General features: G+C 38.5%; 1 protein-coding gene across 1 annotated transcript in view; it reads right to left on the bottom strand.

Annotated features, from left to right (window-relative positions):
• Window positions 1-27108, bottom strand: part of LOC144061314 (VPS10 domain-containing receptor SorCS1-like) — a 129140-nt gene that overhangs the window by 44141 nt on the left and 57891 nt on the right. Inside the window, exons 4-7 of the mRNA XM_077581653.1 lie at window positions 15319-15386; window positions 12170-12269; window positions 11752-11910; window positions 5558-5631 (exon numbers count right to left, since the gene is read on the bottom strand). Coding sequence (XP_077437779.1) covers window positions 5558-5631; window positions 11752-11910; window positions 12170-12269; window positions 15319-15386 — 401 coding nt within the window. The remainder of the gene's footprint in view (window positions 1-5557; window positions 5632-11751; window positions 11911-12169; window positions 12270-15318; window positions 15387-27108) is intronic.

The following is a 27108-nucleotide window of genomic DNA, read 5'->3' as shown; positions in this document are numbered from 1 at the left end:
TGAAACCCTAGTTTGAAACCCTATCCTGATTTGATGCCCTAATTTGAAAGCTGAAACATGAATATGTCTTGAAATCCTAATTTAAAACCCCAAATCCAACTTCAACCCCAAGTCTTTCTTCACACCCTAATTTGAAAGGCTAAGTCTCTATTTTGAAACCCTAATCCTATTTTAAACCACTAATTTCAAACGCTAACCCTGCCCTTCCAACCCTACTTTAAAACCCAAATTCTGGCTTCAAACTCAACTTTGAAACCAGAACCTTGACTTGGAATCCTAATTTAAAACCCTAACACATGTAGGCCAGAAACCCAAATTGGAATCCCTCTTGCTTTGATGCCGTAATTTGAACTTAATTGAAAGTCTCACTTGCCTTTAAAACTCTATTTTACAAAACAAACTCTGGCTTCAAACTTCAAACCCCTAACCTTGATTGGAAACTCTAACCTTGACTTGAAAGCTGAATTTAAGACCCTCATTTGAATCACTAACCCTGCCTTAAAATCAAACTCAAATCTTTAATGGCCTAAACTAGGCTTGAAATCTTGCTTTGAAAACCTTACCCTGACTTGACTAAAAAACCCTGATTTGAAACCCTAGACACGGTTTGGAATCTTCATTCCAAACCCTCTCATTTGTTTAAAATTCAAACCCCAAATTAACATTTCAATGACGCTTTGCAAACTAGACTTTTATTTCCTCTTATTTACTTGACGAGGCTACAAATGCATCAATTGCTTTGATGCCATAATTTGAATTTAACTCTTTGACTGCCAAAAACGTCAAATAACGTTTAGTAAAATCCTATGGAGGAGTGCCAAAGACGTTAAAAGACGTTTTTTTTTTTTCAGAACAGAGATGAAACTAACCATTTTCTATTGTTGATTACTGAAAAACGGAATACGGTAGAAACAAACTTTTTTTTCTAATGAAAGATGAGAGTCCAATCTTTCATTTGGTAGTATGCGTGTTTCCATAGTCCAAACACATAATTTTCTGTGGACCTTGAAAGATCAGTCAAAAATGCTTAAATCGGCTGGCACCCACGGCATCCCTTTTCTGAAAACGTCTGGCAGTCAAAGAGTTAATTGAAAGTCTCACTTGCCTTTAAAACTCTATTTTACAACACAAACTCTGGCTTCAAACTTCAAACCCCTAACCTTGATTGGAAACTCTAACCTTGACTTGAAAGCTGAATTTAAGACCCTCATTTGAATCACTAACCCTGCCTTAAAATCAAACTCAAATCTTTAATGGCCTAAACTAGGCTTGAAATCTTGCTTTGAAAACCTTACCCTGACTTGACTAAAAAAACCCTGATTTGAAACCCTAGACACGGTTTGGAATCTTCATTCCAAACCCTCTCATTTGTTTAAAATCCAAACCCCAAATTAACATTTCAATGACGCTTTGCAAACTAGACTTTTATTTCCTCTTATTTACTTGACGAGGCTACAAATGCATCAATTGCTTTGATGCCATAATTTGAATTTAACTCTTTGACTGCCAAAAACGTCAAATAACGTTTAGTAAAATCCTATGGAGGAGTGCCAAAGACGTTAAAAGACTTTTTTTTTTTCAGAACAGAGATGAAACTAACCATTTTCTATTGTTGATTACTGAAAAACGGAATACGGTAGAAACAAACTTTTTTTTCTAATGAAAGATGAGAGTCCAATCTTTCATTTGGTAGTATGCGTGTTTCCATAGTCCAAACACATAATTTTCTGTGAACCTTGAAAGATCAGTCAAAAATGCTTAAATCGGCTGGCACCCACGGCATCCCTTTTCTGAAAACGTCTGGCAGTCAAAGAGTTAATTGAAAGTCTCACTTGCCTTTAAAACTCTATTTTACAACACAAACTCTGGCTTCAAACTTCAAACCCCTAACCTTGATTGGAAACTCTAACCTTGACTTGAAAGCTGAATTTAAGACCCTCATTTGAATCACTAACCCTGCCTTAAAATCAAACTCAAATCTTTAATGGCATAAACTAGGCTTGAAATCTTGCTTTGAAAACCTTACCCTGACTTGACTAAAAAACCCTGATTTGAAACCCTAGACACGGTTTGGAATCTTCATTCCAAACCCTCTCATTTGTTTAAAATTCAAACCCCAAATTAACATTTCAATGACGCTTTGCAAACTAGACTTTTATTTCCTCTTATTTACTTGACGAGGCTACAAATGCATCAATTGCTTTGATGCCATAATTTGAATTTAACTCTTTGACTGCCAAAAACGTCAAATAACGTTTAGTAAAATCCTATGGAGGAGTGCCAAAGACGTTAAAAGACGTTTTTTTCAGAACAGAGATGAAACTAACCATTTTCTATTGTTGATTACTGAAAAACGGAATACGGTAGAAACAAACTTTTTTTTCTAATGAAAGATGAGAGTCCAATCTTTCATTTGGTAGTATGCGTGTTTCCATAGTCCAAACACATAATTTTCTGTGAACCTTGAAAGATCAGTCAAAAATGCTTAAATCGGCTGGCACCCACGGCATCCCTTTTCTGAAAACGTCTGGCAGTCAAAGAGTTAATTGAAAGTCTCACTTGCCTTTAAAACTCTATTTTACAACACAAACTCTGGCTTCAAACTTCAAACCCCTAACCTTGATTGGAAACTCTAACCTTGACTTGAAAGCTGAATTTAAGACCCTCATTTGAATCACTAACCCTGCCTTAAAATCAAACTCAAATCTTTAATGGCATAAACTAGGCTTGAAATCTTGCTTTGAAAACCTTACCCTGACTTGACTAAAAAACCCTGATTTGAAACCCTAGACACGGTTTGGAATCTTCATTCCAAACCCTCTCATTTGTTTAAAATTCAAACCCCAAATTAACATTTCAATGACGCTTTGCAAACTAGACTTTTATTTCCTCTTATTTACTTGACGAGGCTACAAATGCATCAATTGCTTTGATGCCATAATTTGAATTTAACTCTTTGACTGCCAAAAACGTCAAATAACGTTTAGTAAAATCCTATGGAGGAGTGCCAAAGACGTTAAAAGACGTTTTTTTCAGAACAGAGATGAAACTAACCATTTTCTATTGTTGATTACTGAAAAACGGAATACGGTAGAAACAAACTTTTTTTTCTAATGAAAGATGAGAGTCCAATCTTTCATTTGGTAGTATGCGTGTTTCCATAGTCCAAACACATCATTTTCTGTGAACCTTGAAAGATCAGTCAAAAATGCTTAAATCGGCTGGCACCCACGGCATCCCTTTTCTGAAAACGTCTGGCAGTCAAAGAGTTAATTGAAAGTCTCACTTGCCTTTAAAACTCTATTTTACAACACAAACTCTGGCTTCAAACTTCAAACCCCTAACCTTGATTGGAAACTCTAACCTTGACTTGAAAGCTGAATTTAAGACCCTCATTTGAATCACTAACCCTGCCTTAAAATCAAACTCAAATCTTTAATGGCATAAACTAAGCTTGAAATCTTGATTTGAAAACCTTACCCTGACTTGACTAAAAAAAACCTGATTTGAAACCCTAGACTCCAAACCCTCTCATTTGTTTAAACTTCAAACCCCAAATTAACATTTCAATGACGCTTTGCAAACTAGACTTTTATTTCCTCTTATTTACTTGACGAGGCTACAAATGAGAATCCAACAAGAGTGCCTCACCGCAAAGTCAGGCTTTAATACCTTCACCGTTTACCTCCTTAAATACTCGACACTCTTCATTCCGCAATTAGTCGTGGAGATCAAACAACAGTTTGCGGCCGTCTGCATTTCACACGCCGCCGTCGTCTTTGTGCTTAGCCCGGGCATCAAATCCACATCCTCGTCAGCTCTCCCCTCGAGTATTCTCAAAGCAACAACAATAAAAAAAAAAAAAAAGGCCTTTTCGATTAAACATTTATCGTGGCCCTTTTAATCCTCGTATTTACACTGATAAAACGCTCAGACGTGTGCAGACAACGCCTCGGGTCAGGAATGAATATTCAGCAGCTATCAAACCCAAAAACACGGGATGGCCAGCGTATGGACGTGATTACTCGATATTTCATGAGTCGAATGTCTTCGCGGCATCAAATATTAACCTTCATGTGTAAACTAGATGCTTAGTACATTATGCAAAAAAAAAAAAAAAAAAAAAGAAAAGAAAGGGAGACATACATAATTTAGCAAAACAAGATCTGCCTCCCTAAACTCCTTCTCGGTGCCTCGCGTAATCTTATCATGTACGATTACACACTGTTTCTTAAACTGTATTTAAATCAATTTGTACTTTTGACAGATAAATGTCATCAGATTAAAAAGACATTCGTCGATTTTGGAGCGGACGTGACGTCATTCCACAAATTGTGGACCACACAGTCAGAAAAATAAAAGCCTATCTGGAGTTGTGCATTTTTTTTGGTTCTTTTTCATGGAGGCATCACAAATGAACGTCTAATTACAAATTAGTAGTGTTTGTGGTTTAAAAAAAAAAAAAAAAAAAGTATATAAATGATCCAAACTGGTAATGGGACGATAAGTTTGTGTTTTTGTTTACATGTCAGGGTATAAACAAATGCTACCGAATGCTGTTTCAAGGGCAATTTAATGCACTTTAAACCGACTGTCAACGGTTCCTATGAAGAAAAACAATTGATGTTCTTTGTGGTTTTTTTCGGCCATTCTTCGGTTCTCAGGATTAAGGCATGCTGTCATTAACACACATTTTGTCCTTTTTGATCTTACTGAATACAAAAATGTAATTTTTTTTTCCGGAATTGGGTGAAGTTATTGAGATATTCCATATTTGTGCTAAAAATGAGCCAGTTATGAGATATTGATTTTCTCTTTATGCTACAACTGGCTGTATCTGTCTTTTCAAGCATGTCCATGCAGTATTCTTTCATTTTTAATGTGAAAGACTGCAATCGTTATTGAAAGCCTTCTATATGCAAATCATGTGAAAATCAATCAATTTAAAAAAAAAAAGCGATATTAGCAGTAAACAAACGCAAACACAGGCGATGTCAAAGCGCAAACTACTTTTGGTAACAAAGTACATTTCGTAAACTGTCAAGGCACATTAATTATCAATCAATTAATTGTCAAAAATATCGATACCTCAAAAACTTCCGCCAATTTCTGCAGAAATTGCGTGGGAATGCTGAAAGCTAAATGCTAATAGCTGAATGCTAAGCTGAATGCTTATGAAGGAAATTGAAAGATAAATGATGTGCAAAATTACAATGTTTTCATTGTATTTGAAAGATAGAAAGAAAATTTGAAATGCAATCTGGTGAAGGTGGGATTCAAACCCTCGCCTTCCCGATTACCGGTCAAAGCTCCGCTAAACTAGCTCTCTGCGTTGACTCTAAAATGCTACAAAATCAATCATGGCTGGCATCTACACATTCTTGCTCCCTAATGGAGATGAACGTGTGGAAGTGCTACTAATTGCTTTCTGCCACCTAGTGGGAACAATGTATAATAACTTCACCTGTACTGTACTGATGCTGGAATGTAAACAAAAAAGGCAGGGAACAAACAAATGACATCGTATGCATTTGCGTGCACGTATTCATTAGCTTACCAGTAGAATCTGTTGGGGACGACGTTGTCGTGCACAAGCTGCCACCTCCTCCCAAATTCCACAGAGACATACAGCTGCAAAGAAGAAGAATCAGAAGATCACATTCAAAGGACGATTAGGACCAACTACAAAAATCCGATTTGTTCGAGTCGTCGTATTTAGGGAAGCTGCTGTGAGAAGATGAAATATGCCGTTAGTGCGAATTTAACGCTAAAGATGAAATGCTCTGCAGACAGGCGGCGCTTTTTGATATGCAAATCTGCTTCTGTATTTAAAAACTCTTCCTCCACTGACTCAGCGGCATTCCAGCTTATTAATTGGCAAGAGGGAATACATTATTTTTCTGTCATTGTAAACTTTCTTTTTTTTCCCGCCCCCCCATACCACGAGATGCCTTTTTGCTGCCGCTCCATTTGCACACGCGCGGTTCTATTTTTAGGAGCGTTCTTTTTCAATTCCGAGGTCGGCTATAGTGTAGTGGTACACACAGCCGGCATTGAATCGATTCCCGCTCATTGTGCTTGTGAATGCTTGTCTATCTCTATACTGTGATCAACTGGTGACCAATCCAGGGTGCAGTCTGGCTTCCTTTCTGGGAGAGGCTCCAATTTCCTTGTGACGCATAAAAAGGATAAGCGGTAGAAAAACGTCGGTTTTTAAATTCCAACCCACACTGTGCAAGAGAAAGACAATAACAGAGTCACGACTTGACAATATTCATTGTGATGGTTGCTGTTCTACTTACGGCCTGTAGGTGTCAGTAACATGCATTTTAGACTGTCAAAACAAATCAAGAAGAAGAAGAAGAAGAAGAAGAAGACATTTTAAGCACTCCATAATAAAGTGTTGTAAACTTACAGTAATTAATATAATTAAAAAGCAATAAACAGTTTTTGGTCACACTGCATCAATTAAACGGCCATTTTGTGATGTTTTCTGGTTGCTTAAAGGATTACAGCACCACAACATAGATGCTATTTAGCGATAGCATTAAGCTAGCGGGCTGAAATGCGAAGCAATGTGGGTGTTTAAAAATAAATAAATAAATCGGCCAAATAACGGCCGGTAACAAGGATGTGAGGGTTGAAGTCAATCCAAGAACGGAACGCAGCCAGCAGCAACCACAAGTGTGAAGTAAGCAGTTGACCTCTAAACTTTTGAAAAAAAAAACACATCCAACTTGCTCAATGTTTCAGCACTTTTTGCACAACTTGCTGATCTCCAACAAGAAGCTGAACGGCAAAATATCCGGTAGATCCAAAGGATTTCCATTTCTATGCCTTTCTGTGACTCTTCCAGTCTCTCTGCCATGACCTGCTGATGATGACACCCTGTGAGTTTCCAAGTCAGGCAGCACAGAGAAAACTGCGAGGCTACAAACGAGGCGGCGAGCTCCGTGAGAGGACAACTTGAGTCAAACAAGGCCAAGGCAGCAGCTGGGCGCTTCCCGTGGAAAAAAGCAATTGTCCTTCTCGGCGGCGGAGGCAAACTACAGGGCAGAGGAACTGCCTGCCCGCTGGCAGGAACAAGCACAGCCGCATTTTTCAGCAATTTTTGTTTTTGGGTAAAACTGACCATAATCAAAATACCAGGAAGGCAATCGATGGCGATATACAGCACAAGCACTTCTAAGAACTAACAGAGCGAGTTCAATGTAGAATGACCTTGATGACGCCAAGAAAAAGATCTCCTTTAAAAAGAAACTACTAAGTAAATAACATTAGGTCTGTTGTTTTATTTTCTATATAATTTTGGTTTCATTATTATCCATTTTGATGTTCTTTTCATCTGAGAGGTGCTACCGTTTGTTTGTTTTTGTTTTTATCCGCCTCTGTCAAAACGCTCACGTGATATGGAAAAAAAAGTAAGCCCGCAAGCTAGCAAAAATGAATGCAAAAAAAAAAAAAAAAAAAAAAAAACATGTTTGGAGAGCTTCTTCAAAAAGGCGGACAGGCCAAATAATGAGACAGAAGAAAAGCTGACAACTTCCAAGAAAAAGAAAACTGTATTTATCAGACAATACCAGCAGTCCTACTTAAGGTAAAAGTTTTTTTGCTTATTGACTCGCACACACCAAACTCGCTCTGCGTGAGATGTCGCAACCGACTCACAAAATGAGGCATTTAAACCATCAAAGCTGCTTCTGCGCATGAGGTGCAATCATCCGGCATTAAAAGATCTTTTGTGTTTCTTCAAAGAAAAAAAGATTACCCAAATATGGGAGCGACTTGTTGAAGAGAAACAAACGCATGGCACGTCCTAATTGCATCGACGTTCAGTGCAATGGCAAATTGGATTTTCAAACCTTGTTCATTTTGGTCTTTCGGTAGGCTTAATTTTTTTTTATATAGATGTCAATTTTATTGACTTGTTTATTTTGCATAGCACGGTCTATATGTTCACATACACTTGGATTTGTGCATTCAAAAATTTAGTTCTAGTTGATCCTAAATTTTCAGCCAAAAGCTGCAAATCTCTTAAAGAACCCGCGCCAGTCATGTGAATGCAATCATCTGAAACAGCATTGTCCCGCTTGGGTGAGTTCTGTCTAAAAAGGCGCAGGCGAAAAAAATTCGGGCTCTTTTGTGACCCATTTGATGCGGGCACACACGGTCACGGGTTAGCAGTTTTCTGACATAGCGGAAATTCAGCATACGGTCGAGCGACCGGTCCTGTGCTGCCAATCACTCTTCGTCGCCCTCAAGTACGCTGCACGATGCAAACTTGAAATCGACATCAATTCAAAAGTCATCCAGGTGATCTTGAAACGGGCTTCATTCGAACGCTGTAGGGCAAATTTGATGGCGCTTTTAGAGTTATCGTTTTTGTAACAAATCGGAAATAAACATTGGTGTAGTTGTGAGTGCTAATAGATCGCAAAATTGAATAGTTTATGTTGTACATTGTCCTTCTGGTGTATGTGCCTTGACCACCTGGGGGCAGCATAATACAAACGGATAGCAGTGATATTAGTCATTCTTCGCAGAGGATAAACGATATGATAGATACACTGCTCAATCCCGCCCCCTTCTACTTCGAGGCTAAGGCAGTCTAATTTATCTTAAATCATTCAATCCCAAAAACGTATAATATGTTTTTTAATACTTTGTCCTGCACTACCAAAAACGTATTTATACGTTTTTTTCCTTTTTCTTTTATTTTTTATGCTAGAGCATACAGAAGACTTTGATGGAGCTTCTGACCTGAAGAGGTCACTTAAAGCAATGGTAGTTATTACAAAAAAATGGCCAACATGTGGCAGCAGAGTATAAGAGATCAGCCAGGGGCTATGTTGCAACAAACTCTTTTTGCCAGTGTTTTCAACAGGTTTGTCAATAATGACTTAGCTATATTCTATTGCTAATTGCTGCAGTGGAAACAGATACAAATATACTTTTCCTGATGAAAGAAGAGACTAATCTTTCTTTTGGTAGGTTCCATGTTTTTTATAGCAATAGAAGAAAATATTCTGTGGGCCTTGCAAAATCAGTCAAAATCCAGTAAAACAGCCGGGAGCGAAGGGGGTTGCTTCAGTGTAAATGGCTGCGAGTGAATGGGTTCATATGCCACCCAATAAGGGCAAATGATGTTTTTCTTCACTCATTTAAAAAGCGATGCTAAGCGAACTGAACATGTGCTGTGTAATTTATCACCCTGACACTTTCCATGCGGTTACATCATCATTATGACGCTAAAGGGACAAATCTAATTGGTTCATTTGCCACGCGGCTCAGATCAAGGTCGAACGGCTTTCTCGCTAAAAACTCAAGCTAACCAAAGGGGAGTGTGAAAGCACCCGTTTAACTATTCAGACAGTTTGCCCGTTAGCGCCAAAAGGCTCTTACCAGGATTCACATCATTTTTTGTCTCATCTTAGCACTTGCAACTTTTAAAAGACAAGACAAGACAATCGATAAATGGAAAATGAAACCAATCCAAGAGTAATCGCGCCGCGGGGGTGATGAAAGAAACGCTGAAATTGGGCTTTACAAAGACATACGGAATGACCGCGGGGCAAACTTGTCGAGTGCATCTTTATTGGGGCGGTGGATGGTTTGTCCGTGAGGCTTTCATCTCCTCACCGCACCATTTATCTCACTTCTCACACCTCGCCTGCTCGGCTCTTTCAATATCAAGTCCCGCAATAGCCGGCTGGGGGGCCCGCGGTTTGATGTCTGCAGCGTTGAGCGAAGCAGACAGCGGGCTTCTCGCCAACTAATGAAGGCTTGTGTGCGCGTGTGTTTGTGGACGCGCGCGCGCATCGATATCGCAAGGTCACAGTGCGGTAACCCCGCCCTCTTTAGTTTTGTCTGTGATGTCACCAGTGGTTACGTTTTAGCATGAAGACCAGATTGGAGATTCACGTCGGGGTCAACGGACACAAAGCCAATGTGACGTGTTTGTGAAAATATGACAACATGCCTCAAGAATGTGTGCACTGGTGCATGCTAACTGCTTTCAAGCGGATACATTTAAATGGAAAAAATTACTTTTTAATGGTTTGTGTACAAATAGTCGGCTCTTTAGGGTGCCTGCCTACCCACCAAGTGGGAAATGTAACGAATAAGTATAGTACGGTTTGGCATTTGCAAATTTAAGTCTTTTTTTATTTTTATTTTTACTTATTCTCTTAGTGAAAACAACACTGTTGTTGTTTTTTACTCAGGACAAATAAATAACCTCAAAATGATTATATATAATCAAAAGTTTTTATTTTTTTAATTCACATTGTGTATAGCAGCAAACTGTATTTTCTTGTCTAGAAGGAACGCTAAATAGATTTTTTTTTTTAACAGTAACATTATATAAATGCAATACAAAATATTAAATAAAAGTGAAAGAAAGAAAAATAAAATAAAGAGCATTATTCGTAAAGTCAGAATTTACTTGGTCAAAGGGAGTAGGAAGAAGTACAAGAACTTATTTAGTCCTACCCCCAGTAACATATCACGATAATGCACAGTAAGTTATTATATTTAATAATATGGCATTAAAATAGAAAAGATGAAGAAGAAAAATAACAAATAATGGAAAATAAACAGAACATGCACTTTTCTTAAATGCACAGATATTAGTGTAAGTTATAAACCCTTATCTATTGCTCACACAAAAAAAGTAAAAAATAAAATAAAGCCCTACATATACAATTAATCTAATCACAATATAATAAATATACAAAAAATAATTGTTGTAAATGTATCATATTGAGATTAGATTAATTGTATATGTAGGGCTTTTTTTTATATTTTACTTTTTTGCATCATAATAATAATAATTAATAATTATATATATATATATATATATATATATAATAAATATGTATAATAATAATAATAATAATTATTATTATTATTATGTATATTTGCATCTTTATAGGCTGATATACGGCATTGCATACCATAATTTATTTATGGTTCTTTTTAGCAAGTCTCGATGCACGGCGTTTCGACTTTACGACAGCCTCGCCTCATCCGCCATTTTGTCCCTCGTCCGCCATTTTGTCCCTCGTCCGCCATTTTGTCCCCAGTGTTTCTGCTTAGCTAGTGCTAGCCTTCCCCCCCTTCTTTTCCATCCACCTCCAAGCAGTAATGGTAAGTACGGCATCTTATTTTATTTTATTTTAATGTATTTTAGTTTTTTATACAAAGTACTTTAATGTAAATTTCGACTTTAACAGTGAAATCCGACTTACGCAGAAATTCGGGTTACATCGCCAGCGTAGGAACGGAACTCGTTTGTAACTCGAGGACTGTAAATCTTGTCAATGTCTAAATGTATTGATGCATTGTTTGTATTAAATATTACTTAATACTTACCTAAAGGGTTATGTATGCCTATGCCGTTATGTGTTAGCAATAGCATTTAAGCTAGTGGACCGGCTAAGCTATGTATTTGTTTTAATTACACACTGTTTAACTCTCTTGGTTTTGTCTTTAGTTGGCTATTATTCAACTGAGAGTGGCAATAAACAGCTTGACGCCCCATCGTGAATTTCAATTGAATTCACAAGTCGGGTCACTCGTATCTCAAGGCACCGCCGTCTCTACGCTGTCCTCAGAGTTCCCGCCATGTAAAATCTGAACAAGCGCACGATCAGCATCACCTTTTGCTCCCATCCAGAGATTGTGTTAACTCGGCTTTTTTTGTTCGCTCCCCTCGCCGTTTTGACGCCATCCGACAGCTTTGGGTGTTACCTTTTGGTCGTGGCTGTAAGCCAGGATCCAGTCCTCCTGCTCGGGGTGGAAAAGAAGACTGAGGATATCAAAGGCCAAGCTGTGTTTCTGATAGGACGCCCCCTCGTCAAGGCTAATGAGCAGGCTGCTCTCCACCTCCGGGTCGGTCAGCAGCATGATCTGAAACGAGAGGAGAAAGGAGACGGCGGGGATCAGCGGCCCAACCTGACAGCTACCGTGCTGGGGGGCTCGCTTGTGCTCACGCAGTGCGCTCTTCTCACTCGCGCGCGCACACACTCGCGCCGCAGCCTCCCGCGGGGCTGCTTTGCAGTGAAAATGATAGCAACTCGCGCGCAGTGATGATGAGCCCTGACAGGCGGGATTTTTATTTTTTTTTTACCTTCCATTTTTGTTCTTCACAAGAGCGGGAAAAACTTACCTTGCGCTTGTTGTTGGGACTGACGTACAAGTAGCTCAGGATGGTCTTGGGTCCCGTTTTCTCATTAAGTTTCTCGTACGTGCTGCCGTAATCGGTGGATCTAAAATTCAATTAAGAGGATACGGTGAAGGGGGAGAGAACGGAGCAACACCTAGCGGTTCGGATGCTGATGGTATCATTAAGCATGTCAGGCAGGCGGAAAATTGCAACAGCAGAATTCAGCAAGCAATTTGCTAGATGAATGGATATTTCTTTAATTATCAAAATAAACAAGACTATCCCGTGTAGCGTGCATAGTGAGGGGATGAGTTCACATTATCATTACTATTATTCTTATTATTACTGTTGATACTTGAGGGGCACATTTTTCTACTTTCAAATTGTTGACACTTAAAAATTAAACTGTTGCACTTTATTCATTCATAAAATAATTTTCCTAACTGCTTATCTTCACGAGGGCGTGTTTGGCCCTGAACTGGTCAACAAATCTGTAGCAGGTGCGATTGATTTAAAAAAAAAAAAAAAAAAACACGATTTTGCAGGGCAGTACACTTAAATATTGGTCATGTCTGCTTGACAATAGAGACATCCTTCGAATCTTTGATTTTTATTTTTATTTTTTTTTTCTGGAGAGCTCAGTATTGTTCATTCGGTAATTTTACCGATTTGACATGTCATCATCATTGCTCTCTTTTTTTTTTTTTTTTGTATGTGGGTGAGTATGTGTATGTGCGTGCGTGTGTGTATTCATTAGTTCACCTAAAACCTATTAAAAAATCCCATACCGTTCACCTAAACCGAACACTTCCAGCCAGAGTCGTGAGGCCGTCAGGAGACCCGAGGAAGGACCAAAGAAAAGAAAGTAAAGTTGAAATCCAGCCCCGACCAATCTTTGATTCTACTGAGTGGAGTTTGCATATTTTTGTGGATTTTCTTCCCATCAGGGGCGGCGCTACGTGGTGGCCAAGGGGGTGGCCGTTCCCACATCTAGATGAGGATTTTCATACCTGTGACTTTCCTGCCATTTTCACATGGATGCTGTATTCTTAGATTCCTTAATACTCTGCTACAATACCACATATTTAAAAAATAAAAATAAAAATGCAATTGAGAAGAATCAGTCTTTAGTCAAGATCATTTGTTTTTTACAGTCCATGTGACTCTGAATAATTACTTTCACACCATAGGAAAGTCATTATTATACAAAACACAGTCATGGTTTCGTGAAATAATAGGCACACATTTTTTCCAGAAAAAATAAAAATAAATAAATACAATAAAAAGCACACATATTGACACCAGTCTTGCCAAGCAACCCAATTAAAAAAGTTTAGTTTGATAGAATTGTGAAAAATGAAGAAATGTTTGTGTCATTTTGCTTTTTAGTTACAATTTAAATGAATGAGCCACCGATTGCAAATATGCAAAAACGGTGTTGGCCGTCTGTGACAATTGATCACTCTGATTGGCTAATAGCTAGCTAATTACTGCATGAGATGTAAGCGAACTATAAGAAAATTCAACGGTAAAGCAAATTGGCATTATCCAGGAAATTAACCTCAGCTGTTGTCAATGTTGTTTTTTTTTACTATGGTCAGGCTTTTGTTACATGATGAGTGTGACGGGCAAGGTTGCGTATAATCGGGAATTTTATGGTAAACAATGACTTCTGGGGTTACGAGCATGCAAATTAGCGCGCCGAACACGTGTGTGTGTGTGTGTACGCGAGCGCATATGTTCACACATGCGTGCTGAGGCGCAGATGGGATGGAACTGTTGAGGCCAAGCTTGTAAAAACAAAAAAGTCAATGGACAGAATTTCATTAAAAAAAACAAAACATTTGAGACAAGTTGCACACAAAAAAAAAAAAGTTTTCCTAACGCACTTTTTGGGTAGCTGGCAATTTCGAGTAGATTGGGTTATTTTCACCCAAGTGTGATTTTATTAGTTTAACCAAGCAGATTAAGTTCAAATTGGATTTGAGAAAGCGGGCTTAAAAGCTGAAGCTGGTGGTCATTTTTAAGATACAGTTTTGTGTGGGTAATACCGCTGACTTTGGACACAAGGACCGAGGTACAAAAGCTTTGGTGACCTTTAACCTGGGAAAGTTATTTTGTTTGAGTAAATATTGGTAATAAAATAAGTAAAAAAATAAATAAAAGATTTAACTCATCAGTATGGGGTAGTTTTTTTCTTTGTTGGATCAAAATCTCAAAATCAAAATCCTCAACCCAATGCGCTGGGTACAAATAACCCAATATTAGCATTGTTTCTTTTGCACCGGGGTTAATTAGTTAGTCCAAATGGGTTCTCATAACTGCTGGGTCCAAACAAAACCTAAAACCTATTAAAAAATCCCATACCGTTCACCTAAACCGAACACTTCCAGCCAGAGTCGTGAGGCCGTCAGGAGACCCGAGGAAGGACCAAAGAAAAGAAAGGAAAGTGAAATCGACCGAGACCGAGGTACAAAAGCTTTGGTGACCTTTAACCTGGGAAAGTTATTTTGTTTGAGTAAATATTGGTAATAAAATAAGTAAAAAAATAAATAAAAGATTTAACTCATCAGTATGGGTAGTTTTTTTCTTTGTTGGATCAAAATCTCAAAATCAAAATCCTCAACCCAATGCGCTGGGTACAAATAACCCAATATTAGCATTGTTTCTTTTGCACCGGGGTTAATTAGTTAGTCCAAATGGGTTCTCATAACTGCTGGGTCCAAACAACAACAATTTTGGTCAAAAACTGGACTGACCTGCTACTTGAGTCAATTTGACCCAACATTAGTTCAAAACAACTCAGAAAGCTGGGTCAAATTGCGCCAAGTAGCAGGTGGGTCCAGATGTTGGTTCGGTTTGCTGTCTATAGTCAACATGGATCAAAGGACAAGTCTCTCTAAATTGTCAGCCAGTCTCTTGAAAATAATAACTAAAAAGCACTGCATCGGCTCCAAAAGATGCCGGTCCGCCGGGCATCTGCCCTCTACGCCAGATGGCCAGTCCAGCCCTGGGGTAAGTCCAATTTTTGCCCAAACGGTGGTTAATTTTAACGCAGCAGTTTTAAGGTTGCAGTTGTACAAATGTAGCACAAAAAGCGATTCCAAGTACAAAGTTCAATTTGCACTTCTGTGTTTTGGAGAGCGTCTTACCTCCACAAAGAACTCTCCGTCACCCTGCCCGAGCTGAAGTCGTAATATTTGGTCAACATGAGGATCACCTAGGAAACACAGCACACATATTAACACTTGAGTTTGAAGCCGTTCCCCTTAAATCTCAATATACATGCTACAATGTCATATATTCACGTTGTCGCCTCATGACGCCGTAATTCAACCGGCACAGACAGAGGGGCCTTGTAAATATCAGGGACATCTTTTCTAGTAGGGCATCATAAAAGCTGCCACGGGATGCACAAGCCTTTACTTTATAGGCGCGTAAAACTGTCCATTTCCTTGTTCATTACTTACGGTATTAATGGGAATAAATTGCAAAAAAAAGCCGACATTTCTTTTTGTCTCGGGTCTTTCCGATGCGTGCGTGGGAGAAGAAAGAGGCGAAAAGTAGGCGGTTTTTTTTTTTAATACGGCGACTTGAGAAGAGTTGGTTTCCCTTCGCGAGTCGTTAGCAAGTAACACAGAGGCAGTGCGTCAACGCGCTGCCCTTCACCTTTTCGTACAAATTAACGTCTCGCGCGGGGACGCGTCTCGCGCCGAGCAATCATAAAATCTGCTGATGGCATCGCTCTCCTGGGTTAGCTCCCATTGTGCCTCCTCCGCTTTTTTTTTTTTTTTTTTTTTTTTGTATTCCTATCTTCTGATTATCAAGTGTTATGACTGTTTGGAGGGCGTGTGATGTCCCACTAGAGACCAATGAGTCATTGTGTAAAGAAAGGAGATGGTAACACTTTTTATTTACTTAAGCAAGCTCAACTTTTAAAGAATCGTCTCTGGAACGTAAAGACACACTTGACTCAAGTCTTATGTATGCATGCATATATAAATGTATATTTTAAGCGATACATTTTTACGCCACCCATTGCACATTTGCACATGCTTCTGTTTTTTGGCTCTTCATTTACACATTTTTGAGCATATATTTATTTTCTATAAAGTGTTGGGCTTACAGTGCTACCTTGACTTGTTTGTCTCAATTTACTTTTTCTTTTTTTTTTTTTAAATACAGAATGAATTGAAATACGATTAATTGGTTCCGGCCACCCCAAAAAATCATCAATTCAATTTTTTATTTTTTTTAATGATATCATAATTAACAAAAATAGCGCTGTACTGTAGCACTGTAGGGTTGTATGTGTGGCTTGAAGGGGTGTGGCCAAGTAAATGACATCTGCAGATGGCTCGTTAGTTATTTTTCTTTATTATTAAAAGACAATTACAAAACCTGGTGATTTTATTTAATGCATTTTACTGGGGGAATGCTGGTGTGGTGAATGAGTAATTTGAGTTTGGTCGTGGAAGAATTAAAATCCTTACTCAAGGAATTGATGTTACTCAAGCTATTTCTTTTCTTACAGCATGTTGTCTTTCTATACACTGAATGAATTTGGTCATGGAATGAATTAAACTAGTGAGTCAAGATTTGCTTGGATTTTAGTTTTTTCTTAACTTCTAGCATGAAGTCACCAGACCTGGATCCTGTCAAATTCTACTATTGATTTATAGAATCATTTTAGTGATATAGGAAGTCTGTCAGTAAAGTTCCAGGACAGAACAATATTCTAGTCTGACAATCCTGGAACTTGTCAGACTTTGTATATCCCTCAAATGATGCACCAAAAAAAAACTGATTGGGTTACTTATTTACCCGATTGGGTTAACTCTTTGACTGCCAGACGTTTTCAGAAAAGGGATGCCGTGGGTGCCAGCCGATTTAAGCATTTTTGACTGATCTTTCAAGGTCCACAGAAAATTATGTGTTTGCACTATGGAAACACACATACTACCAAATGAAAGATTGGACTCTCATCTTTCATCAGAAAAAAAAAGTTTGTTTCTACCTTATTCCGTTATTCAGTAATCAACTATAGAAAATGGTTAGTTTCACCTCTGTTTTGGAAAAAAACGTCTTATAACGTCTTTGGCACTCCTCCATAGGATTTTACTAAACGTTATTTAACGTTTTTGGCAGTCAAAGAGCTAGAGTTAATTATTTTTGACCCAGCAGATTGGGTTGAAGATTGGATTTGGGCGGGCTGAAGAGCTAAAACTGGTCACCATTTTTGGAGAGTGTACTGAAGTTGAAGAACATTTAAAATGTCAATTCCAATACACAGTAACATTTTGAGCAAGAGCATCCGGTGTACAAATGTTTGCCAAACATGCACTCTACAAATAGTTGGGTAAAAAAATAACCCAATTTGACCCAACTCTTGGGGTTGTGTTTTATAAAAAATCCCCCAAAATTGGGTCCTTTTGTACAAAACAGTTAAAAAAATTCTTGTTTTATATGAACCAACCCAGAAATTTGGGTCAATATCGCCCAAGTAGTGGATTGGTCCATTTTTTTACCCAAATTGGGTAATTTTTTATTTAACTGTTTTTTATAGTGTGCTAGTGATTCGCTGTGGCAATCCACGACGAGGGAAAGTTGCTCCTTCTCCTTCTCTTCTTGGTGGCTTGAACTTATCAGTATGGGCAGTTTTTACCCATTGTTGGGTCCAAATCTTGACCCAACGTGCCGAGTCAAATCCTCAACCAAATGCACTGTGTACAAATAATCGAGCATTGGCTCGGTCTCTTTCGGGCCCAGCGCTAAATAATCAACAAAAGAATAATTTATATCTCTATGGAACGGCGGAAGATACGGTTAGATTTCAAGCAATTAAAACCAAAGCCTGGAGCCTTTCCCAAGCTTGGAGTGACACATCAAAAACAAAAGGAACCCAGTTCCAATAAAATGCCCTTTACAGCCTCCCCGTGTCGCTCCCTGATGGACAAGTCACACTCATTGGAAAAAAAGTCACGCGCGAGGACGAATCGTTCAAACACACACACACACACACACACACAACCCAGCGTGTCAGTTATTTTTCCGCATTTATTTGGGCGCAATCCAGCCAAATGTCACCGGCGCGCGTCACACGCGGAAACTTTCAGCGGGTGCGCGATGTTAAACACATCAATGCGCCGATGCATTATTCACTTTGTAGATGTTGCCGAGTTGAAGCAGGTGTTTGAAGCGGCTCGCCACACACACACACCAACACGGAATCACACACCAGGCACGGGGCACTGAATTCAAACCTGATGTCTTATTTATAAGCGCATCTTTTCCCCCTTTCTCTTGCAACAAAAGGTGTCATATTGAATGTGGGCGACCGTCTTAGCGGCGCCACCCATTCAAGTGCGGTGTCATCAACATATCCGCCGGATTAGCCAACAACATCCAAGAGCAAGCAAACAGATTCTCCGCTCTCTAATCCTTTGTAAATCTTAAAACCTTGGAGGTAAAATGGACTGGGACGACTGCAGTCATTATACGGGAATGAATGGAAGCTTAATGGAGGTTTAAAGGGATTAGGCTGGAGAGATGACTAGCGCCAAATGAAGGTTGCACGGGGAGAAAAATGAGCGACGTTTGGTTATCAATAAAGCATAAGGTGTGGGTGTTTTGTTGGGGGGTATTCGCCCTCTATTAGTCAAGTAGGAACACCTGTGACAAATGAAAGCAGAGATGGTGAACGCATTAAAATTCATTACAACTCCCAGTAAGCCGCTGATCCGCTCTTATCAGCCATTGGAATGAAGTTGGCTCATCAATAAAAGTGTCATCGCGTTTGGCAAGTGAAATTAAACAGATGGATGATTCCATGAAAGCAATCAGAGATGATGGGAATATTAATAAATAAGACAAATATTTATCGGGGTGTACGCGGTGCAGATGCTTACACTCGGAACTCGGCAAGCCGTCCGCGCCCAAGGTGCGAAACGCGAGCGACCAGAAATGCTCGTTTTCAAATGATATTTGCGTCCGGATCCTGAACAACATTCGATGTTTGAATCATGATAGCGAGCTCGGAACAAAGGTCATGCTAGTTCATGAAAACTAATGACAAATAAACTCAAAGTAAACAAAACAAAACAAAAAATTGCACACCAAAAAATCGTTAAAATCCCAAATCGTTGTTTTTTTTTAATAATATAAATAAACTATAATTAACTCAAATTAACTATAATTATAGTGAAAACGTTCATTTTCGTTTTTGTCAATTAATATCATATATTCCTTTTGAATGTGTTTATTTCGATATTGCTGTACATCTAGAACAAACAGAACTTAGTGAGCTTTTTTTTTTCCATTTTGCACTCTACTAACAAATACAAAAACTAATGAAAACCCAACTAAATTAGTTATTTAAAATAAATACATAAATAAAATTGAACAAACTTGCTCTAAGAACCGATTCAAATGGCTAACTGAATTTCAAAACCAAAAGTCCAAAAATAAATAAAAACAACACCTACTATATTGAAAAATCCAAAACTATTATAACACTGTTCTCAACCAATAGTAGCCAATTTAGATTTATTTATAGTTCATTTGTCTTTATTTTAGCGTAATCCTAATCTATAGCACCAAAACAATTACCGGTATGTATAATAAATTTAATAATAATAAATAATAAATAAATAAATAAATGGATTATTTTATAATGCTAGCTATTCTTCCAAGCTAGCTACTCACTTCACAACAAGTAGCAGTTTGGCAAATAATGAGCAATTCTTTAAAACGAGGCTTAGCCCTGTTTAATGTCACTCCCAGCGGAAGTTTACCGTCAAACTAAACATAAAGGAGGAGAATTACACATTGTGTATTTAAAACAACCGAATTGTCTAAAATTGCCTTAATCGTCGTCTACTAGCTTAATGCTGACATATAATGGAAAACCGTGACGTGCTAATGCTAGCATTAACGGTTGCTGTTTTCGAACCCTTTAAGCGATGGCTTTTTCAAATATCACAACATCTTACTGAGTTTCTTACAGTAGTCGTAGAAGAAGAAGTTTTATACTGGGCAGTTTTATACTGCCTCCCAGTGGCCAAGGTGGGAACACAAGAAGGAGGTTATTTTTTTTACATTCTATTTCATTATAAGTCTTGCTTGCTTATTTCTTATTCCTTTTTTTTTTTTTATCATGTACAACATTATAGAGTGTGTTTTTTTTTTTTTTGGGGGGGGGGTAGCCGTGCTAAAACAACCATATATAACAAAAAGCACACTAATGGTGTATGGGTTCATTGAATAAGATATATTGCGTGTAAAAAATATCAATAAAAGTGTCTTACTGTTAATTCTAATTTACAACTTGATTACAAAAGCTATTTGCATGTTGGGAAGCCACCGTGAAGCCGCTCCCCCGCACCAGCTTTTTTATTGCCATATCAATAGTTTATTTTCTACATTGCAACATTGTGAAGTGGCTTCATAATTCATGCTTGCACTGACCGGCTGACAAAAAAAGAAAAGAGCACCGCGGGAGAGCGGGCCGCATGAAAACCAGGTGCACTTCCACGCAACGCCACATTGAAAATATCACCCTTTCATAATGAGTGGATGTGATAATGGAGTAGACAAAAGTCTCCCATGTTCCACTCCGGCGTTATGAAAGTGTATTAGGAAGCGTGTCGCTGCACGGGTGTTCATTTTGAGGGCTTGAAATATTCAACTGTACTTCCGTTGTCAGCGACTGCAATATTACGCCCTTGAATGTGATCATTTGATTCCAGTTTCAATCTAATGGCCAATGTCGTCCCCGCAGTTTCATTGATGTTCACATCCTTTAAATTGGCATTTACTGCATTGTTAACATCCTACAGGCTGATATTGATAGTCATTACAGCACAGGATGATGTTATGATGTCCTGTTTTGGCGTTTAAAGTGTTCCGGTAATCACTTTGTTTAATCGCAGCAAAAACTTTTAAGTGCCAAAAATTTAATTAAACTAAGCTGGTCTATGTTAACTATGGGTCAATACAGGATTGATCTTATCAAAGTCGGCCCAGGCTTGATCATTGATATTCCAGCATTTCACATTTTGTCAATAGTGTCTGCCATTTTATAGTTGGACTTTGCAAAACTGTCTGTGGGGGCGAAAGGTAGGAGCCGCAGAAATACTGTCGAGCGGTGCTTCTCAAATTTTTTGATACCAAGCACCACACAAGAAAATAAAAAATCTCTCTTCGAGTAACACGATAATGACCAACATTAAAATACAGGCGTGGACATATTTATCAAAAACGAGACAGAAGTTGCATTCCTCCATTGTAGCATTACAAGGAAACAGATTTTCCAGGAAGAAAGTCCACATTTGACTTGAAAAACATCCAGTTTCCCAAAAATACAGTCATAATATTATTAGAAAAAAAAGGATATTAAAAAAGTTGTGATAGTGGGGAAAAACTACACTGAACAACGTTCAAATATTATAAGTAAAAACTTTTCATTTCATCGAATGGTTCAATTTAAATGTATTCAAGTAAACGTAAAAGGTAAATAAAAAATTCATCTCAATAAAACTTCCTTTTTTGTGAAACAATCATGTGCAAACATTGAGCTTATTGAGACACAATATAAATAATTTTATACTGTAATATTAGGGATGTTCGATACCACTTTTTTTCAGACCGATACCCATATTGATACTCAACTCTTGAGTAGTCACCAATACCACTAGTACATAAATTCCCTCCCAAAAAAATGACAGATCATTTTAAAGAAAGACCTATACATCCCAATTGAGTATTTTTCCTTAAATTTGCATGAAATTAATAGCAATGTCCTGTTCCTCTCATTTCTAACTTGTAGTTCCTGATTGCCAAACGGCCACTAGAGGACGGCCAATACTGGTATCGGCCACCGTTGCGAGTACCGATACCTTAAAAAAAAGGCTGGTATTGACACCGATACAATCTTGGTATTGGTACTCGCCCATCCCTAGTACATATACATACTTTTTTTTTTTTTTTACTCATTTACTCGCAGCCATTTTTACTGAAGCAACCCCCTTCGCTCCCGGCTGTTTTATTGGATTTTCAGTGATTTTGCAACGGCCACAGAAAATTGCGTTCCATTGCTATAAAAACAACCTACTAAAAGAAAGATATTTTTTTATTTCTATCCATTTCCGTTTGGCAGCAATTATCATTAGCATATAGCTACGTTTCATCAATATTCACAAATCTGTTAAAAACACTAGGGAAAAGAGCTCTTTTGCAACATGGCGCTGGTTGATCTCTTATACTCTGCTGCCACCTGCTGGCCATTTTTTGCAATAACTAACATTGCTTTAAGCAACCTCTTCAGAGGCTGCATCAAAACCTTCTGTATGCTCAAGCATAAAAAAAAATAATAATAATAATAAACGTATAAATACCTTTTTGGGACCATGGCGATATTTAAAATATAGCGTTTTTATACGTTTTTGGGAGCAAACGAGTTCATAAATTGAAGCCTGTCTGCCATTTAAAAATGTCATTCTAATAAATCGCGACATTGATTTTGAATGTGATTAATTATTTAGCCCGACATCTATAGGGTTTACATTTGGGAAGTAACTTTGGCCAGTCTCGAACCTTTCATTTCCCTTGTTTTGGCAATGCGTTTTGGGTTATCTTGCTGCCGGGCAGTTGCATCATTCTTTAAATTGGCAAGCACAATGTTTCTCTAGACTTCTGGCTTCTTTTTACTTGGTGTCAAACCCCCGTTTTTGTTTTTGTTTTTCTTTCAGTCTCCAGCAAAAGTAAACGAATTGGCCTCACTGTTCCGATACTTGTGAGGGGAGTGCATCACAAACCGCACACAGTGGGTTGCACACAAACAAGATAATCAGCAGCAATACGAGAAGTCCACGCTACTACAGCTGCTTGTGACTGATAGTCTGGTTTCGCTAGGCGAAAGAAGCGAGGGCAGCTTCCCTGCCCCCCGAACGCAAACATGCTTGAGAAGTCATCCGAAACCGTTTGCTTCTCGCCTCCAAATGAGGACCTCGGCGGCTTGATGAAGCAACCTGCTGAGTGTGGAGACTTTATCCTGCTCCGGGGAGGGTTGATCAGTTCAGGCCAGATTAGACAGCCCAACTGTAGCGCGCTGCCCACTGCGCATACGAAAAACATGTTTGCAAAGTCAGCTGGATGCAAATGACTGGTATGCAAAATGGGTTGCATCTGGATCTTGGAGAGAGCGGATTTTGTTAAGGAAGATGATGGATTTCATTAACCGCAGCATGAAGGAAAACTACCACAACACTAACTTCTCGGTAACCTGACTGGTCCGCGTATAGCACAGATGAAAAACCTCATTAACCCTGGAGTTTCCATGGTAACAAGAAAAATGCACACTTCAAATTACTAAATTACAAGTCAGCGTACCATCAAATGGTTCTAATGGTTTTCGATATATAGTTGCTTTTATAACTGTCAACATGTTCCGAATGGAAAAAAAGCTAAACAATGTTGTTGGATCAGTGGTGTCCAAACTACGGCCCGGGGGCCATTTTTGGCCCACCAGCCATTTTCTAGTGGCCCTCAGCATATATATATATATATATATATATATATATATATATATATATATATATATATATATATGCAATGCTTTACTGCAAAAGAGAGAGAGAGAGAGTGGAGGGGGGTTGTGATTCACCATGGATGCGACGCACCTGACTACTACTATTTTAAAATCTGGCTTATAGAGCTTTTCTAGATATGCAAAAAAATAAATAAAAAATTCATATTTTTAAAAAAAATTGTAGCAACATTTCTCTTTGCAATGCATCCTGAATTAAGTTATTTCTGTTACAGAAGCAAAAATATTCTCCTCCACTTTCTGCTGTCTGTGTCAAGGTCTGTTACGTGAACATTTCACATTAGTGATTAACTAAGATACTCGAGTTGCTTTAAAAAAATTGGCGCCTTATTAAAGATTACGCTTGCTTTGCTTCATCTACTTTTGCCAGCTATATATATTGAAAACCAAACAATTGCCCTTCCGCTAGATAGCAGAAGGTACAAATAACATGTATTTATGTGTCAATTAATTGGCCATCCAATTAGCTTAAACTAACTTAAAGATCAGCAGACTTTTTAAAACATAAAAACAAAGATGATATTAAAACATTCACGACCCCCCAAAAATCTGGAGAAAAAAAATCAGCAGTTTTATGCCAATTTTTCTCATTATTGTAATGTAATGTAAAATATTTTAAAACAGTCACATTTTCTGCGTGTAATTCATATCTTTATTGTTGTAGGCATTACGGGACCAAAAAAGAAATTATTTTAACCATTATATATTTTTCAAATTATTGGGCCCGTTAGTCGTCAATCTGAATTTTTTTCCTTCCAAATTTCGCAATCGGCCTTAAAAAAAATCCACATTGGTCGGCCCTAAATATAATATTACTGCAGTTTAAGTCAGTTTTTAAACTCTTCTTCATATGTGTCTTTGTCTGTATATACCGCCACCCGGTGGCCAAGGCAGCACAATGTCCACTGAATTGCAGAGAATATGTGGCAAATAAAATATTGTCTGTTTTTATAAAGCACAATATTATAGAGTGCTATTTGTGTTATATAAAAACACATTACAAACAATTAAGGGGGTTGGAGGCTGAACGGATGAATATAATTTCCATTCATTTCAGTGGGGAAATATTTACAATTACATTTAAAGCTTAAGGCACCCTTGTGCGTGCCTTGGCTCATTGAACTCAAGAATATCATTCAAATCAGTCAGGTAACAAAAACATGAGTTTAGTTCAGAGGACATCAGATTGTAGCACTGCAGCACAAAGTTGATACCTCATTACGCAACGAGCCAAATCATCCTAACCTGATTTCATGGAATTTTTCTGTACAGCCTTGGGCGTAGAAAGCAGGAGACCCCTTGAGGGGAACACAGCTTGCCAATAAACAACACGCACTGCAGGATGGCGAGGCGCTGGGGAACCTCGCCGCAGGAAGGCGCGGTGGCTTTGCGGAGCCGAACTGGGCCGACCGCTGCTTCCGAAACGGCCCTTTTTATTTCATACAAAAGCAGATGCTCGACAAGAAAAGCGCATCTTTTATCCTCCCGTCATGTTTGCCGCAGTCGTCGAGTCGCATTAGCCGCCTTTTGTCAAGTCAATGAATGCACTTGTTCTTTTTGGGAGTCTTTGATGCTCAACCCTGCCGTAACCCACTACGGCCTGTCCATCACAAAGAACACCTACGGGGGCGGTCGGCGCCGCGCGCTAGCAACATATGCCCGCGCTTCCGCTCGTCGGAGGGATCTGCTCACAGTGGGGAAGGCGGGAAGCATGAAATAGTAAAAAGCTGATTAAGAATTAACTGGAGGAACCTATGGATCATCTCCCCCTAAAGGCACTTGGAGATAAACGGGCTTTGCCTGGTTATGTCGCAGCGCTGTTTTTAGCATGCTGGGATTTTACAATTAATTGGCTAATGAGGGGGGGGAAAAATGGCTTTGCTTTTTTCTTACAAGCACATTTCTGTCCAGTACATGCAAAAATTCCCGGCATACTGCGAAGACATTTTTATTAGCCTCTTGCACTTCATTGTGCTTTAAATCTACTTAACAGTGCATATGTTTAGCACTAATCATATTGCGCATGTAGTATTTTTTCTTTGTCAAAGGCACAGAGCCGCCTGTATAACATTGTCACCGTATCTATAAAGCTTTATGCGCATTGCTGTCTCAGGCGGAAGCTGCAAAGGGAGCAGAAATAACTGAAGGCGCAGAGAGAGGCTTGATTCATTTCAAGACTTGCCGTCTGTTTTACATACCGTGCATTGCCGCTGAATTTGTTTGCCTAAAATTCAATCTGGTTTTGCACGTCATTTACATATTATTATTATTATTATGCCCGTAGCTATGCCACTAACAAAAAAATGGGAGCCAACTCTTTTGTAACGCAAAGATAAAACAAATGGGGAATGGATCACTGCTGTAAAATGAGGAAGGAGTTGGTAATTGTGGTTGGAAGTAGCCAGTTGGAGGTCAGTTTAGCCATTTTGAGTGGTCAGCTCATTTTGAACCAGGTATACTAGACTAGAATTTCAGGCATCTGTACTTAAGTATTTATTTTTTGTGGAGATTATTTACTTTTACTTCATTTGAATACAAACATCTGTACTTCTACTTGTTTTGTCAAAATAAGTGTTTCTATTTTTTATTGATACTTTATTCAATCTCCACAATGTAAAGTAAAAATGTAAATCGAGAGATCAGAAGTGCGATTGGGAACTTGATTGATTGAGTGAGTGAGATTACAGAGACAGGAGAGACATGGACGGAAGTAAAACCGTGGAACTTTTTACGACAATGACACAACAGATTCTGAATGATTCGATGATGATGATGCTTACCTTGAAATCAACGGCTCCTGGCGCTCAAAAATTACTCTTTAATTGGAAAAAACACATAGCGGACACGTAAGGTGTATTTCTTCAGTTCTGATCAATGGCTAATTTCGCAATTTTTGTCAGCTAACAATGTTAGCATAGCTAGTGTGACATGTTGTTTTGATAGCAAATTCTTGGTTTAAAATAACAAACGAGTTATTTAACTGGCGGTAAAGATTAATTTTTACATTTTTAATGTCGCCTGCTTTCCAAATCTGTATTTGTTTTTACTTTCAGTCCCTGTAAAGTGAAAATGAAGATCTTAGAAATTGTGTCTTCAACGCCGTGATGAGAGGCGCTAGCAACGAGCTAGCTCATGAGCTAACAATCTTGTCTGTGTTGTCCCCTCTTGCGTGGGAGTTTTTTTTTAACGACACCTAACTTTTGTTTAGCTTGTGGCGTCAGGCATTTTCGGGGCGCAGCTAGCTAGCTAACTTCCCAGTATAATGGTATAGATCAAATTTAGCATCATCCCTAAGTGGAGGTCTGCTTGCGGTTCCTTATAAACATACTTTTCTGAA

This window comes from Vanacampus margaritifer, chromosome 12 (genome assembly GCF_051991255.1).
Source record: "Vanacampus margaritifer isolate UIUO_Vmar chromosome 12, RoL_Vmar_1.0, whole genome shotgun sequence".
NCBI classification, from domain to species: Eukaryota; Metazoa; Chordata; class Actinopteri; order Syngnathiformes; family Syngnathidae; genus Vanacampus; species Vanacampus margaritifer.
This window is presented reverse-complemented; position numbering and strand designations above follow the sequence as displayed.